Source organism: Rhagoletis pomonella, unplaced genomic scaffold (assembly GCF_013731165.1).
Source record: "Rhagoletis pomonella isolate Grant_MI unplaced genomic scaffold, Rhpom_1.0 Rhpom_scaffold_00006, whole genome shotgun sequence".
NCBI lineage: Eukaryota > Metazoa > Arthropoda > Insecta > Diptera > Tephritidae > Rhagoletis > Rhagoletis pomonella.
The window spans coordinates 82,149,981-82,168,741 of NW_023458560.1; the positions used below are offsets into that span (position 1 = coordinate 82,149,981).

Consider the following 18,761-nt stretch of genomic DNA (forward strand, 5'->3'; position numbering starts at 1 on the left):
GGAATTCTACGCCAAAAATACTGTGGACGCAAGTAAATATTGTGATTTTTGGCAATTTTTCTAAGGGGTCCTAGGGAACCATAGGGGACCTAGGTGCTCGGGGGTTGCATTTTTGTCGATGGCGGTTCATTCCCTCTCCAAAAAGGTGGGTTAGAGGTGCCACGCCCACTTACCTTTCGCCCACCGCCCCTTTAACGAACGGCCATAAAGGAAAGCCAACCCAAATTTTCCCTATTTTCCGCAAGCCCATATAAAACTAACCGCAAAACTGACGAAAAGTGTTAGTCAGTTTTCCCACTAATTTGACCGATAGTTATAGGCCAGACTTCTTGCAGAGTAGGTTCTGGTACTCGATTCCAAAAAATATCGTTTTAAAACTGTCGAGTAATAAAAATCGTAATCGAACGCCAAAAGTATCAATATGGTATCGTATTATTATCGAAATTCGCGTCCCTACGACCAAAGCCACGTAGTTGATTATATACATTTATGGATTCATATTAGGCTATTAGTCTACATTATGGCTTCAAATAATTGTAATCCAAGTGAAATCGGTTTGTCAGGGCAAAGGAGAAAAACGCATATGAAAGTAAATATTTTATTGTAGTTACGTATTAGTAAATTTAAATACTAAATGCACTTTCACTGTTTCTTTAATTTCAGTTGGCTGCCAATGGCACCTCCCACTTCTATTCACCAATACAGGCGGGATTTCCAGGTGGCGGACCGGCCCATTTCCACGCATTATCAAGTGGCCACGTCCAAACGCAGCAACCTCCTCAACAGCCACAAGCTCTGACAGCTCAACAGCAGCAAACGTCGACACATCAGCAACCCTTATCGCATTCACCTTCACCTCCCAATAATTACCATAAAGATGAACGCAGCCAGCGTCAACACACAAAGTTATTGCGAAAACTTGAAAAACAACGGGAACTAAGTAACTACATTATTTATTGGGAATTTACATGATTCAACTTTCACAGGCGATTAGTTGAACCAAAAGTTGGACGAAAGTTGGCAGCCGACCAACTTCATTGAAAGCGATTAGTTGAAAGGTCGTTTCTAGGCGATTGCTGCCTTCAACTAAAAATCGCCTGAAAAATCGCCTCATGTAAATTCCCTCTGAGATTTTCTTGTTTTCTGTTAGGCCAAAATTATGTACATACATACATATGTATACATATGTTTCGTTAGTAACTTATTAATAAGGTATATTAAATTTCAAATAATTCTTAATTAATTCACATATTATCTGGAATTTAAGACCCTGCGATGTCAACACCTACCAATTCACCGTCCCCTCGGCGTACTGATATAAACACACAAAAAAGTCATTCACCTGTATTGACCAATAATAGTAGCAACACAAACGGACCTAACCATAGCCAAAACAACACTGTACTGAATGCAGGAATGTTGATAGTACCTTCATCGCTTGCAAGTTCTTCTGTAACAAGCAACAGCACCACCGGATTAAACCTCAGTCTTCAAAGTAGGAACCAAAATCATGTTCAGCAACAACAGACTTCGTCTCAGCAGTCATCAAGCAACCACAACTTGAATAGCCGACGAATCTCTCAACGAAATGGCAGCGTACCCTCAAATGCACACCAGATAAATAGCACTAATGGATGCATTGCATCTTCAGTTGAAACTTCGGAAGACAGCATGGAAGGCATGTTAAATGCTGTTGATGATGAAGAGGACTACCAGTCTCTGCTAATAGAGCAGCTTTCTTCAATAAAGAAACCAAAAGTAAGTAAAAGTGTTTACTGTCCGATTGTTTTGTGCTTTTCTAAGTTTGTCTTTATCTCTTCAGGTAATTAATTTAACTTCGAGATCTGCAAAAATCGTCTGGGAAGCCGCAGCAATCACAGATCCCCAGATAAACACCCGTGAACTGCGTTATAATGTGCTGTTTAGTGATCGCGTAAAAGACTGCAAGTACAAGAGTCTTTATAAAGGCGAATCATATGATTGCATTGTGCAGGATTTGCAACCTGGCCAAGTATATATAGTGCGTCTTCAGGTGAGTAAAACCAAATTAATATATATATATATTTACATATAGGGACATATAACCAGTGACTTTAACATTTAGGTACACTATGAAAAACTACAGGGATCGGCCTCTGATCCAACCGAATTTACAACCCCACCCTGTGAACCAGATCAACCAATGCCACCTAAACTAGTAATGCGGACAAAAAATTCATTACATTTGCGTTGGACGAATCCGTCCTCAAATGGATCCCCCATTCAACACTACATATTGGAATATGACGAAGGCAAAACTAATTTTACATCAGCTGGCCGATCAGCACGCCAAAATTCTGGAAATGAAGGGCTAAATTTTGTTGAAGCCACGAAAACCAAAGGCAAACACTATACTTTAACAAAACTACAGCCTTCCACCCTATACTATTTCCGTCTGGCAGCTGTTAACGACGTGGGAGCTTCTTTGTTTTCCAGCGTTTGCTCATTTAGCACATCTTGCAATCCGCCGTCTGCGCCGAAGCCTCCAAAACTACAAAGCAGTACCTCTACTTCTATTCGAATTTGGTGGGAACGACGACAACAGGATGATGATTATGTATTGCAAATATTTGATCGGGAGTCTGGCCACGGCTATCTTAACGCTTACAATGGTCCCGATTGCACACATGAATGCAATCAACTGCGACGTGCCACATCTTACCAATTTCGATTGCGTGCTGAAAATGAAGCTGGCAGCTCTCCTTGGTCTAATGAGGTCAGTTTTCAAACATCTCCTGAAAAACCAGGAAAACCGGGCAAACCACACGTGAAAGGAAAAATACATGGAACACATTTTCGCGCGCGATGGGACCCACCTGCAGATACAGGAGGCGCTGAAATACTTCGCTATTTTCTCGAAATCACATCTGGTTCCAAATTTGAACGCGTTTATAGTGGTGCCGATACGGAAACTACTTGCGATCGTCTACAACCAGGTACAGCTTACCAATTGCGAACTTCGTGTGAAGGTCCAGCAGGTCTCAGTCCTTATTCCGATATAGCGCACATAACATCAGAAGCAGTAGTACCAGCTGCACCGCCGCCACCTTATTACGACAATCCGCCCGGTCCATTCGCGGCAGTTTTAAGACTGGATAAACCAGATTATAATGGCGGCTCGCAGGTGCTAGAATTTGAGGTCCAGATGAGGCGTCCATTGGACGGACAATTCGACATTGGAAATAAAACCAACGACCATTCCATTGTGTACCGCGGACGGGATACATATTGTGTGGTCAAAGATTTGCAACCCGGTTGTTCTTACGAAGTGCAAGTGCGCGCAATCAATCGCATTGGTGCAGGTGCCTGGTCATCATGGTTCCGATTCTCAGCAGCAGCAGCACCTCCAAATGCTCCTACCGATTTGAAAGTTTTGGTCAAATCAGCAACACATTTACTTGTGAACTGGCAAGAACCAACCTGTAATGGTGCACCGATCGTTGAATATCGCCTAGAAAGTGCAAGTGTTCAAAATGATTTTAACTCCGAGTTGGAGAAGTCATCAATACAAATGCCGGCATTCCAAACATGCTATCAGGGTGCTCAAACCAGCGTCGAATTACGCAATTTATTACCGTTTACCATGTATTACTTCCGTGTAAATGCCAGCAACGCGGCTGGAGTAAGCAAATGGACAACAAACATTAACGAACGAACACCAGCCGCCGTTCCTGCTGCACCCCACATCAAAGACTGCGAATTTACCGCCACGGAAGTGTCACTTAACTGGACGGAACCTGAATGCAATGGCGCTCCCATTACTGCATATACTATTGAGTATTCTGAGAAGTCAATTACAACGACAGACACAAACACGGTTTATACAGTTACTGGGCTTTTGCCTGAGACGACCTACAAATTCCGCTTGCAGGCCATAAACAAAATTGGCCCAGGGCCATTTTCCGCATATGCCAAACTCACAACGTTGCCTTCGCCTCCTACTCCACCTGCTCTAGAATGTACTGGCGTTGGGCATAACTTTATTAAGTTAAAATGGGGGGACGGCAAGAACCTGGACTTCGTAAAATACTATGTTGAAATGTTTGTACAACGTGCGAAAGAGTTTCAAATCGTTTACTCTGGTACAAACAGTATGTGCAAAGTGAACAAGTTGCAAGAGCGTACCGCCTATACTTTCCGGATATACGCAAGTACTGACCGCGCCGGGATAGGAGACTACTCGCATGAATATATATTTAGTACGACTCCCACCTTACCGAATAGCATTAAAGCGCCCCGAGTGGCCATGGAAGGAGCTGCTGCTTGCTTGCTAACACACGGCGCTGGTGGTGCTGCCGGTTTTATTCCATCCGGAATGCTGCCTGAAACGCCTACTAGTTTCATAGCCGGCTTGGGAAACCTTTCTTTAGGCGTACCACTCACTCTCGAATGGCAAAATTCAAAAAATACCTTCAGCGATCGGATTGAGTATGTATTACAATATGCAATTGGCAAAGATGGTGACTATAGGCGGGTGAGTTATAATAAACATACGTAAGTAGCTACTTACATACATACTTATAACTATAAATATAATATGCACCAATGCTAAAGGCCCTAAATTATTATTGTTCTTTATGTTAAGGAAACTTTGCTTTCAGGGTCAATAAATAAAATAAAATTGTTTGTTAAATCTCAATTTTAGATGCATTTGAGAATCAGTCCTTTTCTCAAATCTCCAACGATAGTTCTCAAATGCATCTCAAATAACCGTTAGGCACTTTTTTAATATGGAATTTTCCTGAACAGGTCTATTCTGCGCTGGTAATAAAAAGTTTGTAACCGGTAAATTAAGTTCCAGTCAATTTTTAAACCCTTTTCGCATTATGTGTACTTTTGTAACCGGTAAATTTTGTTACCATCTCATAAGCTGGTAACAAAGTATTGCCCCGTGAAATATGCAATGCCAGAATTTGCACAATTCTTCATAGCTGAATTGGTGAATGTTTTAAATGCATTACCAACGTACCTAGAATCGCGGTGACAAGAGCTGGTAACATTTTTTGGTAATAAAATTTTCCGGTTACAAAGTTTTCGGTAACGTGCAGAATAGTTCTCTTATTTTCAAATAGAGAAATGTTGAATTCTCAACTTTTTCTCAAACGTGAGAGGAGCGGAACGAAATGAAATCCAGTTACTCTCATTGAAATATTTGTATAGTGTTGCCAAAGATACATGTAAGAGAAACACAGTTTTTATAAGATTGGAATTTTTATTTATGCAGTTTAACAGTTTATTTAGTAGCTTATTTATTCGTAGAAATGGTATAGAATTCTTAAAAATCAATATTTTATCAATAAAAAATAGGGATGTACATTTTTTCGATACAGAACAATCGTAGGGGGTGAGTGCATTAAAATTCCGACTTTACTCTTTTTGGGCCACCCTAATGTATGTACATACTCTGCTTGCAACAGTAAAAGTTTTGTTGCTTACCTCTGCCTATTTACGGCTTAGGTATTCATTCTTTGAAAACATCGCGACTGCTTTTTTGGTATGGGATTTTGCACAAGAAGGCAGAATTTCATGGAATTTTTTCTTTATTTTTATTTTATTTTTTTAATAAAGCATTGTATATGCTTTCACTCAAATGGGTTAACATGAAAGTCAATCCTTCTTCTTATTTGGAAATACATCCGTTTGTCGGATTGAGCCGAGACCAAAAAGCTTCTCCAATTGCTTCTCTCCTGTGCGAATCTGCGCCAGTTGGTTACCCCGAGCGCAGACAGGTCTTTCTGCACTTGGTCCTTCCAAAAGTCAATAAAATTACAAATTTGTGATAACAAATTGTCAAGTCAGAGTACTGAAATAGACACCCCTATTGCGAGTGTCGACTAGTAGTAGATAAATGACACTTATTCGATTATCGCTTTTCCATGGTATTGTGAATAGTTTTTTTATTGCTTACAACTGTTCGTTTGTAGAAGGATGAGCGGCTATAAACTATTCACACGCACTTATTGAAAGAAAACGACTTTAAAAATACCACGGATAATCGATAATCGACTAACAGTCGTTTATCTACTACTACTCGACACTAGCAACAAGGGTGAGAATGTCATTGCTATCTGATACCATTTATATTTGGTGTATTCGCGCATGCTTCCAGCAGAAAACTCTCGACAGCGAAATTCTAATGAATTTTTAGATGCATTCTCGTATTGATGGTTTTTGATAGTTATCAGGTTTTGCTGTTCGCGTACACAAAAATACAGCAAAGTAGGGGAAACTAAGATACCAAACTGACATTTCATTTTGATAAGAAGCTGCTAGTTTCTTCTTGTTTTGCGTAAGTGTTCTTTTGCAAACATTTCTGTCCTTGAGAGACAGATAAAAATTCGTTTCGTCGTTTAAAGTACAAAACCACGTATCGTCATTCTGACTGACATTTGCTGCCGAAAATTGGATTTGCTCACAAGCTTTTGGCTCAATCCTCATCCATTCGTCCCAAAATATACTAGCCAGAAATGCGATTGCTTTATAAAAAAGAGAACCATTTTGAAATATGAGTGTTTTTACTCTCGAGAAAATAATTTATGCAACCTCACATACGCGGTTTAAACGACGATTTGAATTGTGCTCTTGAGAGTTTTCTCCTGGAAGAATACGCGAATACACATTTTATTTGTTCTCTCTCAAGGAGAGAAATGTTTTCAAAAGTTGGCGACCGCAAAACTAGCAAAAAGTTGAAGGTACAGCTGATCGAAATTTTGTTTACATACAAAAGCATAAGATATGAAAAGAATGCAAATTAAAAGTTTGAGTAAGCCAATTCGTTAAGCAAACATACATATGTAAGTAAATTAGGATTTTTGCTCTCTTCCGAAACATTTGTAGTTCTAATAAGTTATTTTAAACTTAAAAATCTTAAAAAAAAAATCATTATTTGCATAAGTTGCACACAGATGATTTTATAGCGTGTCAGACTTGGCAATATTACCAACTTTTCCACGCAATTCGTTCTGAAATTGAGAAAGAGAAATTTTATTTCCACGTGTGAACAGCCAGAAAACCGCAAGGTGGGATTATACGAGGTTTAGTAATTGGAGCGAGAAATTAGATTTGACACTATCTTATTTGAAAATTTACCTTTAAGAATTTAAATAAGATAGCCGAGTGTCAGGAAAATAAAGCGATAAAGATGTTTTATTACTTCGCCTGTTTATAATTTCACCATGGAAAGACCTTTCTGTCACCTTTCGAAAATCAGTTTCAGAAATTACAGTTGCAATGTGTGCCTACAACTAAAAGCGAGCAAATCGATTTCGGAAATATATTTCAACTTGCTCGTGCTGCATTAGCAATCTGCAGTTCGCCGTTCCCCTTTTTGAAAGACATTTTATATGCAAGATGTGGCTGCACATGCAACTGCTTTCTGAAATTTTTCAATTTGACAGCCTTTATTGCATTGCCACGTCTGACACGCTTTTTTGATCAGCTGCCTCTTGCTGGCAAATTGCTGCTGTCAAAAATTTTTCCTGCAGAAACTGGCAGCCTCTCATCAAAATAAAATGTGTGTTTGGCCTCTCAATTTCCCCTACTTTGCTGGATTTTTGTGTACGCGAATAGCAAAACCGCGAATAAACCTATTAGTTGCGTTCCCTAACTCGCAAGAAGTTGGAAGAGTTTACCGGATTTTACCAGAAAGCGTTTCCGTACTCGCTTCTCTGGCAAACCGCTGAAACACAATGCCTACGAACGGCTGCGAATGTTCGCTGTAAAAACGAAAACACACTGCTGTATATGAGAACGCACACAACCAAAGCAACAACAACAACAACGACGTTCGTCCGACGACTGTTCGCAACGATAGACTTAAGAGCGAAATACACAACACAAGCGGCTTAACAAACCAAGCGAAATTTCCCTTTGCTTCAAGCCATTTGTGCTGTCTATAGGGTGTTTGAAGGTTTGACAAACCGTTTGAGGGAAATTTGAGCAAAAATCAAATTTTTTTGATTTTCTGGCCGCCATGTTGACGTTTGATCAAACCGCTTGCGATGTGGATGGTAAAATCGCCTCAATTGCAACTGAAATTTCACCAAGTGAAGACGTAAGGGAGAATAATGGTAGAAAACTAAAATGTTTTACATTGTTAACCGAAAGAAAACTAAAATTCTGTGCTTGAACGACTCATGTTTGCATGGTCTATGGCAAAATGGGAAAAGTATGTTTGACAAGCCGCTTGTGTGGTGTATTTCGCTCTTTATTTCTATCGTCGTCGCTGGCGGCAAAATATGAACCATTGTGGCCATATGGTAAATGTAGGTATTTATTTTAAATAACAAAACTTATTTTATTTTCTGTTGTACACAATTTGAGAAAAGTTTGAATAATAAAAATTTTCTATTTGATTGACGAACCACAAAAAATCACATAAATCTAAAATTTCCAAAATTACAAAGTTGAAATGAACACAGTACAATAAAAGGTAATAACACAAATACAGACCCTACAATACTCCCCCTTCTAGAGAATTAATGTTATATAAATTAAAAGTAACTCGTTTCTTATTTGATGTTGTGTTATTCATTGTATTAGTGTTTGTTTCTGGTATTAGTTCTGTTTCAATGATTGCTGGTTTTAGTCTGTCTATCGGAATTGTTTTAACCTCATTATCTACTTCAAGTTTGAAATATTTTTTGTTTTTTTCAACAACCTTATAAGGTCCTTCGTATGGTTGTTGCAATGATCTTTTATTAATAACACGCATAAAAACAAATTTACAAGTCTCCAAATCCTTTGGTATATATACACCAGTATCAGAATTTTGATTATGCCTTAAATTTGATTTAACATTTTTAAAATGTTCCCGTAAATTACCTAAAACCTCAATTGGGGAAAATTTTTCTTCAGATGGAACAACAAGTTCACCGGGTAGGCGTAAATTTTGCCCAAAAACCATCTCAGATGATGTGGCTGAAATACTTTCTTTATACATCGATCGTAAACCAAGAAGTATTATCGGCAGCTCATCATACCAATTGTTGATTCCATTTCTAGCCATTATCGTAGCTTTTAACTGCCTGTGAAACCGTTCTACCATACCATTCCCTTGAGGATGATATGCAGAAGTTGTAACGTGATGACTACCAAGCAATTTTGTTAGTTCCGAAAACAATTTTGACATAAACTGAGTACCCTGATCTGTAGTGATTTTTAACGGTACCCCAAAACGTGAAACATATTCTCTAAAAAATTTATTTGCAACCACTGCCGCTGAAATGTCCTTTAATGCATATGCCTCGGGCCAACGCGTGAACCTGTCAATTATTGTAAAAATGTAACGATGTCCTTTCGATACAGGAAGAGGTCCAACAATATCTAAATGAATATGATCAAATCTACTTTTGGGAATCGGAATTTTAATTACTGGAGATTTTGTGTGACGATTAACCTTCGATTTTTGACAATTTATACATTCTTTTGACCAAATATTAATTTCTTTGTGCATTTTTGGCCAATAGTACTTTTTAATAATTAGACGACGTGTAGCTTTTGTACCAGGATGTGTAATGCCATGTAGCATATTAAACACTGTCTTGCGTAAACAATTTGGAACAAATGGCCTAGGATTCTCACATTTCACACCAAATATTAAAATTTAAAAGTGGAATTTGAATTAATTTAAGGTTATGTGATGTGTCTCCAGATTTTAATGTGTTTAGTTCCTCGTCCTGTTTTTGTTCATTTTGTAAAACTTTGAAATTCAGTTCTGTACCCTTAATTGCATCAACTTCGAAAGCTCGAGATAATGTGTCAGCTATAATGTTCTGCTGTCCTTTAATATATCGTATGTTATTAGTAAATTGTGCAATGAATTCCATATGTCTAGTTTGTCTCGGACTACGTTCGGTTTTTGAACTCAAAGCATATATCAAAGGCTTGTGATCCGTAAAAACTGTAAATTGTCGTCCTTCTAAAAGATAGCGAAAATGTTTAATGTTCAAATAAATAGCTAGCAACTCCCTGTCAAATGCACTGTACTTAACCTCAGATGACGAAAGTTTCTTAGAAAAGAAAGCTAGTGGCTCTGATTTGTTATCAAACGTTTGATGTATGACACCACCAATTGCCGTATTAGATGCATCCACATTTAAAGAGAGTTTGGCATCTTTGTTAAAATGATTTAACAATACCGTAGACGCAAACTTTTCTTTAATACATTCAAAGGCTTTATTTGTTGTGTCATCCCAAATTAAGGACTTGTCACGTTTCTTAGTTGATCGATTGATTAAATCGTAGATAACTGCCGTAAACTCAGCTAATTTTGGTACATATCGATGGTAATAATTAACCATGCCTATAAATTTCTGCGCCTGTTTAATAGATTTAGGACGTTCAAAACTACGAATTGCTATCACTTTTTCATCAGAGGGTCTAATTCCTGCCCCAGAAATATTATGTCCTAAAAAGTCAACACTTGTAACACCGAAAGTACATTTACTTGGTTTAATATTTAACCCGTACTCTGTTAGGCGTTGGAAAAGTATACGGAGATCTTTAAAATGCTGTTCTTCATTTTCACTTGCAACCAATAGATCATCAATATATGTAAAAACAAAATCTAAACCACTAACTACTTCATTAATAAATCTTTGAAAAGTTTGCGCTGAATTTCTTAGTCCGAAAGGCATTCGTATAAATTCAAACATACCGAAAGGTGTCGTTATTGCAGTTTTATAGATATCCTCTTCTGCCATTGGAATTTGGTGGTAGGCACTTACCAAATCTAATTTCGAAAATATATACTTATTTCTGAGATTCATGTTAAAATCTTGAATGTGAGGTAAAGGATAACGGTCCTGTACAGTCACAACATTAAGTCTCCGAAAATCACCACAAGGACGCCAGTCATTCAGTTCTTTTTTAGGTACAAGATGCAGTGGAGATGCTACACAAGAATTTGAAGGTCTACAAATCCCTGTCCTCACTAAAAAATCGAATTCAGTTTTGGCTACTTTAAATTTAATCGGATCCAAGCGCCTTGGCTTAGAGAATGGCAGATTTCCTTCAGTAAAAAGTCTGTGAACCGTAGAATGTTTAACCGGTTTCGAATAATCTGGTTCAGCGATCAAAGAAGGAAACTCCTTCAACAATCTTGTATACTTGTTCTCTACTACGAAAATTTTTGGAAGCGAAATGTTACAAACACATGAAACTGTGTTAACCGAAAGACTTGTTACTGGATCAACTAAACGTTTGCATTTCATGTCAATTAAGAGACCGTATTTGCAAAGAAAATCTGCACCAATAATAGGTTTCGCAATATCAGCTATGAGAAACGTAAATGGAAATTCGCGTCTTAAACCTAAATTTATATTTAAAATCTTTTTACCATACGTTGAAATCGTTGAACCATTGGCTGCAGTAAGTATTATATCTGAAGAACGTTTTGTATGAGGGAATTTTTTTACCGGAAGTATAGAAATTTCTGCTCCACTATCAATCAAAAAATTTAGTTTGTTTGTTTTATCAAAAATAAATAGGCGACGTGTAGTAATATCTAAATTTCCATTGTTTGCCGCCACAACAACGGATGACTCTAGTTTAACGAATTTTTGTTTTTAGAAAAAGCACAAGGTTGTTGACATTTCTGAGCCTTATCACCAAATTTGTAATGGTATCTACATAACCAATTTTGACTATCACGAGATTTTGATCTACCTCTATATGGACTTCTAAAACAATTCCTATTATATGATCTATATCTAGAATTTTGATTAATTTGTTGCTTAATTGAATTTAATTCAAAGGAAAGTTTGTGAAAATTTTCGCACATAAGATTCGTCGTTTTAACTAAATTATCAATAATTGTGTCTTGTGATTTAGAATTTTGAAAACTATTCATAGCTGATATTTCGGTTTTATTAATCACTTCCCAAATATTATCAGCTAGTTTCACCAATTCATTTATATCATTGGTACTTGAACTAGCTAATATCACACTAAGATTTTTTGGCAATTTTCTCAGCCAAAGTTTCTTTAAAATATCTTGACTAAAATTGGAACCTGCAAGCAACATGAGCGACCGATAAAATTCAGAGGGTTTACGATCACCCATCTCTGAATCTGACAAAATTGTATCTAATTTCTTATTTTCGCTTAAAGAATGTCTTTCAATTAAGACTTTCTTTAATTCTGAAAACTTGTTGTTATGCGGAGGATTTTGAATGAAATCTAATATTGTAACTATTACTTCTTGTGGAAGCGCTGTGATTGTGTATTCATATTTTGTAGTATCTTGTGTAATGTTTTTCACGTTAAATTGCATTTCTGTATGCACAAACCAAGCTTCTGGACAACTTGTCCAAAATTGTGGAAGCTTGACTGAGGTTGCATACACCTCATTATTATTTTGACTAGCATAAGGATTTGCCAACTCCTCTTGAAAAGAGTTGTTTTGCAAATCTATAAGCGAGTCATTTAAATTATTAGTCCGTGTAGATGCATGTGTGTCGTGTGGTGGAGAACGAAACATAATATAACTTCAAATAATCTCTATAAGGAGTATTTACAATTTATATATTTATAAATATATTTGTCAAAAATATTAGATGAAAAGATACAGCTCACCACTGTGCTCTGAAACTGCTGATATTAGCAGCACAGTCGACCTGATAGTTGCTGCGGCTGCTGTTTCGGTTGCTGTTCTTGATTTTGAGAACGCTGCTGCTGCTGCTGGTTATGTGGTTGTTGTTGACTGGTTGATACAATATCAGCACTTAAAATAGCTTCTCCAGTGACTGCTTCTAATGCAGATGCATCAATGATATCGGCAATTGTGCTAGTGTCGTTGAATGCGCATTGGTGCGTTTGAAACTGTTGCTGTTGTTGCTCTACTAATTGTGATTGCGGATCTTCAACAAAAGACAACGGGGATATTGCTTTCTGATGTTGCGGCTGCTGTGATTCAAGTGGTGGTGATAACGGTGGTGGTAGTAGTGCGTGTTGGAATATGCCAGCTGCTCGCAATGGTGCTACTCTTTTTCACTGCTGACTATTGCGACGCATTGCACTTCAACATTTTGGTGTAACATCTCATCATCTGTGGACTAGTACCGCGGAGCAACAAACCAAGTGTACAAAATCAATATATCAGCTTAATGTAATTTCTTATATTGCTCCTGGTGCTGTTGTTGCTAGAAAGTTATGGCCGGTTACTTGCAAGTGCGGATATAGTAAATCCGTAAGGATTACTCCTACTGCTTTTACTTCTTCCACTGCTATGGTAGATGTAGATGTTGCAGGCAGGATCGCCAATTGTAGGTATTTATTTTAAATAACAAAACTTATTTTATTTTCTGTTGTACACAATTTGAGAAAAGTTTGAATAATAAAAATTTTCTATTTGATTGACGAACCACAAAAATCACATAAATCTAAAATTTCCAAAATTACAAAGTTGAAATGAACACAGTACAATAAAAGGTAATAACACAAATACAGACCCTACAGTAAATATTCTCAAATTTTTAAATCGAAATTGAAAAATACTATATTAGATTTTTTTTTTTAATTATTAATCATATTGTTTGTAAAAATTTTAATTGTACCTTGCCATAAGCATTTGAATCCGTTGTCGCCGTAGTTGTGTTTTACTGAGCGAAATTTTTGGGCGAAAGTTGCCGCCGTCGTCACGCTACTGTGCGAAAATTCGCCGTTCGTCGGTATTGTGTTTCAACGGAAAGTAGGGGAAAAATGGGAGAGTAAAATCGGCCCTGTCTTTGTCAGAAGTTGCATGATTTTACCCGAAGAATGTTTGTTGGTAAAATCTGGTAAAGTGTCTAGCTATTATTTTTATTACCTTCTTACCTTCCTCTTATTAGCTCGGGATGTAACTATGTAATCTTGATGCGCCCAAAAGATGCAGCGATTTCTATTCTCAAGTTACATACCTGATGACAGCACGAATGGCAATTATAATAGGGAGATTTTAGTTTTTTAAACTATAATTTTTTTATAACAAAGCTTAGCATAAATGTAATTTCAAGAACTATTTAAATGGTTTACTTTATACAGAGTTGCATGAAACAACCGTGTGGACAAATTCCGTGTTTATATGCACTCTTAATACGATTCAACAACTCTTAACTCGCGTTCAAAATATGATTTATGGTGGCACGGTTAAAAGTTTCAATTCGATTAGAGAATGTGTTTACATGTGTGTGTCTATATAACATGGTTTGACTTAGAACGAATTGAAGCATCATATAAACGTGGTATATGTTTGACACTTTAGTCGCAGTCCAAAAGAGAGAACTCTCGAAACTACTTCTACCTTGTTGAACAACACGAATTCATATAAGGTGGTATTGTTTCAACAGCTTTGAGTGGCGTTTGATTTTAATTGGAAACACAAAATCACATCGAATTTATTTAGAAATTTTTGTCCACAGCTTTTCCATTTAGGCAACTTCTCGTTGAGTTTGGTTAAATATATTCCCGGTATATTTATTTAATTGCTTCTTCTAATATTTCTCATAATGAACTAATAAATACTATTTATTTAAAAATTTTACATGTATAATCGCAATTTTGTTTATCATTTTTTGGGATTTTGACACTTCTTCTTTGTCCGCTATTCTTCGTACTGTTTCGTTATTGACGTCAGAACCAGCTGACAATTTAGTGACCTTTTTTTTTGAGACTAGAGACGTGAGACAGCTTACTGAATACCAAATAGTCTCAAAATAGATGTTCACCACAAAAAGTCACTGACTAGAGACTGTTTACTCAATACCAGGGCAAGTCACATCTAATCTCGAGTCACTAAATTTGAGACTAGCAATTAGTGACTCTTTTTGTGACTTGAGATGATTTCGGTATTCAGTAAGAGAGAGTCACAAAGAGCTCACCAAAAATAATGTGTGGTGAAAACAACAAACACAGTCAACTGTTAGCATGTTTGTAGTATGCACCGAGGTATATTAAATAAGGTGATTTTGACATTTCTCTCATTTGAACACCGACTATTATGTCAAATGATGAATAATTTTTAACCCTTTTCAAGTTGGCGTTTTCTATTTTTCGTTAAAAATTAAATTACGTGCTGTGAGATAGTTTTGAATTGTGTAATTTTTTGTTTTTCGACCACATCCATTTATAGAAATCTACATAGTATGTATACAAAAATGAAAAGGAGCTGGAACTACGAGCGTTGCGCTGTGTGTGGCAAGAGCCAAGAAGATAAAATGCTGCGAAATAATTAGTTTCTTAAAAAATTATGCTCACATAAGCACGTCAGGACTAGATTTATACTGATACTCATACATACATACGTATATAGAAGAAATCATGATTTTTAAAATAAAATATTTAAATAAGAAAAACAAAACAATGTTTAAAATAGTTTAATAAAAAATTTATTTGATTTTCTTTACGTGGTTTCCGTTATGAGGTATTCGTTTCAGTCCATATGTCTATATGTGCATATAAGATGCGAATGCAATTAAAATTCTTTGAAGATAATATTGAAGTAATTCTTAAAATTAGTATACGTACATAACTATCTGTGTTCGTATGGAATTGTAGCTTATGTAAGGAAGCTGGCTTTAGTGCAATGAGGCATTCCCTTAATTCTTTAAACGACAAGGAATTTTTTTTGCCAAAAGTTCTTCAACGGCTCGACGCCAGTGAGTCATTCGCAATCGTATGCTGCGAATGCTGCATTAATTTCTATTGATGCTAATTTGTAGCAAACATGGCACTCGCACCTCAAAGGGTTAATTTGTTTGTTTACAGTTTTTTGACATTATAACTAGCTGCAAGAGCGTTCGAGATAGTTGTCACTTCTCACTTATTAAATATGCCTTGGTATGAACGATTGAGAGAAATAGAGATTGCGCCTATTGCGGTACCGCTAATTCTTTGTGAATTTCAAAGAATAAGCGGTGGTGTGCGTGACGTCATCTTGGCACAATTATCAGCCCTGTTCGCGTGCGCACTATCCAGTATATCCAGTACTAATTTTACTGGTTTTTTTACTGGATGTCGTTTTCGTACGCAAAAACTTGCAAGAAACTAGCAAAAGAGGGGAAATTGAGAGAGAAAAAATTACAGTTGAACTTGCAAGTTTTACTGGATTTTTACTCGATAAATTTTTACTAGCTACTATTTGCTAGTAAGAAAAACAGCTGATGGCATGATGCTTATTGTAAATCACATTAAGAAAATAATTGTTTTTGGTGCTTTTAGAGTTGGAATTGACAAAATAAACCTATTTAAATATATAATAAGATGGAAAACACTAGTTTTCTAAGAAAATTGCATCGGAAAATAACAAATTAATCAGCTGTTCATAAAACTAGCAACTTCTTGCTGGTTTTGCGTTTTCGTACTTTCTTGCATATTTCACTCATTGGGAGTAAATATTGGCTTACTCTCTTCGAAATTTGGTTACTGGCAAGTTACTGGCTATTTTTTGCTGGAGAATACGAAAACACAACTATTGATTGAGCAAAACCAGATAACGATTTAACTGGGTACCTTTTAGTCATGTGCCCAAAGATCGGGTGACGCGATCCAAACAATTTTACACGCACTTGTAGTCAAGAGTCTACACTTTATTGTAAAACCTAATTTAATAATTTGCGGTCACTAATTTATTAATAAGTTCGTTCTGAAAAAATCACTTTCTTGTGAATTTCGGAGTGAGTTCTTCGGATATATACTGTTGACGGCGTAGCCGGAGTTATATGCACAATAAATGGAGAATACCTTTGACAATAGAAAGGTGTTCTGCACAAAAATACTGTTTATCGAGTTTGCATTTCCGGTGTCAAAATACTAATTTTAGACCATTTTCCATTGGTGCCCCAGGGGTTTGTGGAAGGTTTCTTGGGATCAGGTGTGACTTTTTACAAACTGTGAACTGTGCTCTTTCTAGTGGGTTAGATATCAAGACCCACGCCCCCTCCCCTTCCGCCCACTAACCCAAAAACTGTGGACAAATAACTAAACGTTTTTAAATTAAACACGGCACTATCGTTTGCTGCTCGGTGTCCACGAAATAAATGAAATCGTTTGTTTACATTTTATGGGGAAAAATTAGCGATAAAGTTATTATTTGCATTAAAATTGAAACACATTTCAGGAAAAAAAAGAAGAGATATTACTGAAAAATTATGTCTAGAATTGTTGCAGTACAGTATATATTTTAAAAATTGCAGATTTTTGTAAAATATCAACCAGAAAAACAGAAAATACCTCATCTGGGTAAATTTTTAGACGCCAAATGAATTGAAATATCACGACCGAGTGTGCGAAAGTATAGTCGTCATGTATTTTTGTATGTCGTAAATTTTAAACGCCCAAAAAATATATTAAGGGGGTTCGCAAAGTATGTACCATCAAAGTCATATTATGAATTATAAAAAATATTTGGTTGTGGTTTCAAGTTCTGTAAACATTCATTTAAGCTTTTAAAGTTTACGACATACAACAATGTGACACTTACGACACCGTTGTGAATCCCTCAAATATTTTGTATAACCTTGCGTCGTAAGAATCAGTTTGTGGTTACAGCCATCTTTTGGGCTATTATACGTAACCTACATTGAAGTTTAGGAGCTGTGACTCCGACAAAGCCTGCAGGCCTGGGTCTAGGTCTAGGTTTATATTGTATAAGTATTTGTATAACTATGTATGTATGTACATATATTTATGTAGGTATTAATTAAACTATGCTTTTACTTTTTTCTAGATTTATAGGGGGCTAGAGACCAAATTTACAATTGAAAATCTAGAGCCGGGAACTATGTACCAATTTCGCGTTTGTCCAATTCGAGTTACTACTACCGGCGAAGAGTTATTTGGTCAATACACTTCTGCATTCCGATACCAAGTTCCTCATATTGCATCACTGGACGACATCGATGGCAACATATTAGGAAATATTTCCAGCGTTTTCGGAAGTGCCAACAATAGTGGCCACGCGCCTATGGGCTGCCACGGACATTCGCATCTGGCGCATCACGTACACACTTTGCATACACACCACTCGCACAACCACCCTCCACACAGTCATTCGCATCACAGCAGCAGACAATCGTCGTCCAGTCTTCACCACCGTTCTGTAAGTGCATCTGCTGCCAGTCCGAATGGTTGCAGCAGCAGCAGTGGCAACAACAATAGTAACGGTAGTAGTAATAATGGTGGGAGTACAATTGTTATTGGCCCAAATGCTATTGGCTTAATACCGCTGGGTACGTCGATGGCAAATGAATTGGGTGCAGTTGGATTCGCTAGTTGTGATGATCCAATGCATCATCACCACCACCATCATCACCAGTTTCATGGAGGGAATATTGCTGCTGGACTCGAAGCCGAAGTAGCTGATTCAACGACTGCATCGTTTTTAGCGTCCACTGCCAATAATCTATTGGCAAACAACGTCCTATTGGCACATGGAAGCTCATCAACAAATCATGGGCAACATGGTGCTGTACGGCGGTGTATAAGCAAGATAACTACAATTTACACAAATCGTAAGCGTTTCACAGATCAGGAAAAGGCAGTTTTATTCATGGTTTGCTTTCTATTTTTCACGTTTTTATTTGCAACGCTTGTTAAAGCCCTCATGCGATAAGCTTTGGCTGAAAATAATAAAAAAAAACCAACCCTCCCGATTATAAAGAAAGGAAGGAAGGGAAGATAGGTATTAATAAAGGTAGTAAAATATCGGCTTGTCAGATAACTGTCTATTAAAAATCGATTACTAA

General features: G+C 36.9%; 1 protein-coding gene across 1 annotated transcript in view; it reads left to right on the top strand.

Annotated features, from left to right (window-relative positions):
- LOC118741473 overlaps positions 1 to 18,759 on the top strand; it is a 231,099-nt gene extending 212,340 nt beyond the window's left edge. The window contains exons 4-8 of the mRNA XM_036473464.1: positions 664 to 940; positions 1,268 to 1,758; positions 1,823 to 2,032; positions 2,105 to 4,513; positions 17,744 to 18,759. Of these exons, the coding sequence (XP_036329357.1) occupies positions 664 to 940; positions 1,268 to 1,758; positions 1,823 to 2,032; positions 2,105 to 4,513; positions 17,744 to 18,628 (4,272 nt within the window). The 3' untranslated portion in view covers positions 18,629 to 18,759. The remainder of the gene's footprint in view (positions 1 to 663; positions 941 to 1,267; positions 1,759 to 1,822; positions 2,033 to 2,104; positions 4,514 to 17,743) is intronic.
- The last annotated feature ends 2 nt before the right edge of the window (positions 18,760 to 18,761 follow it).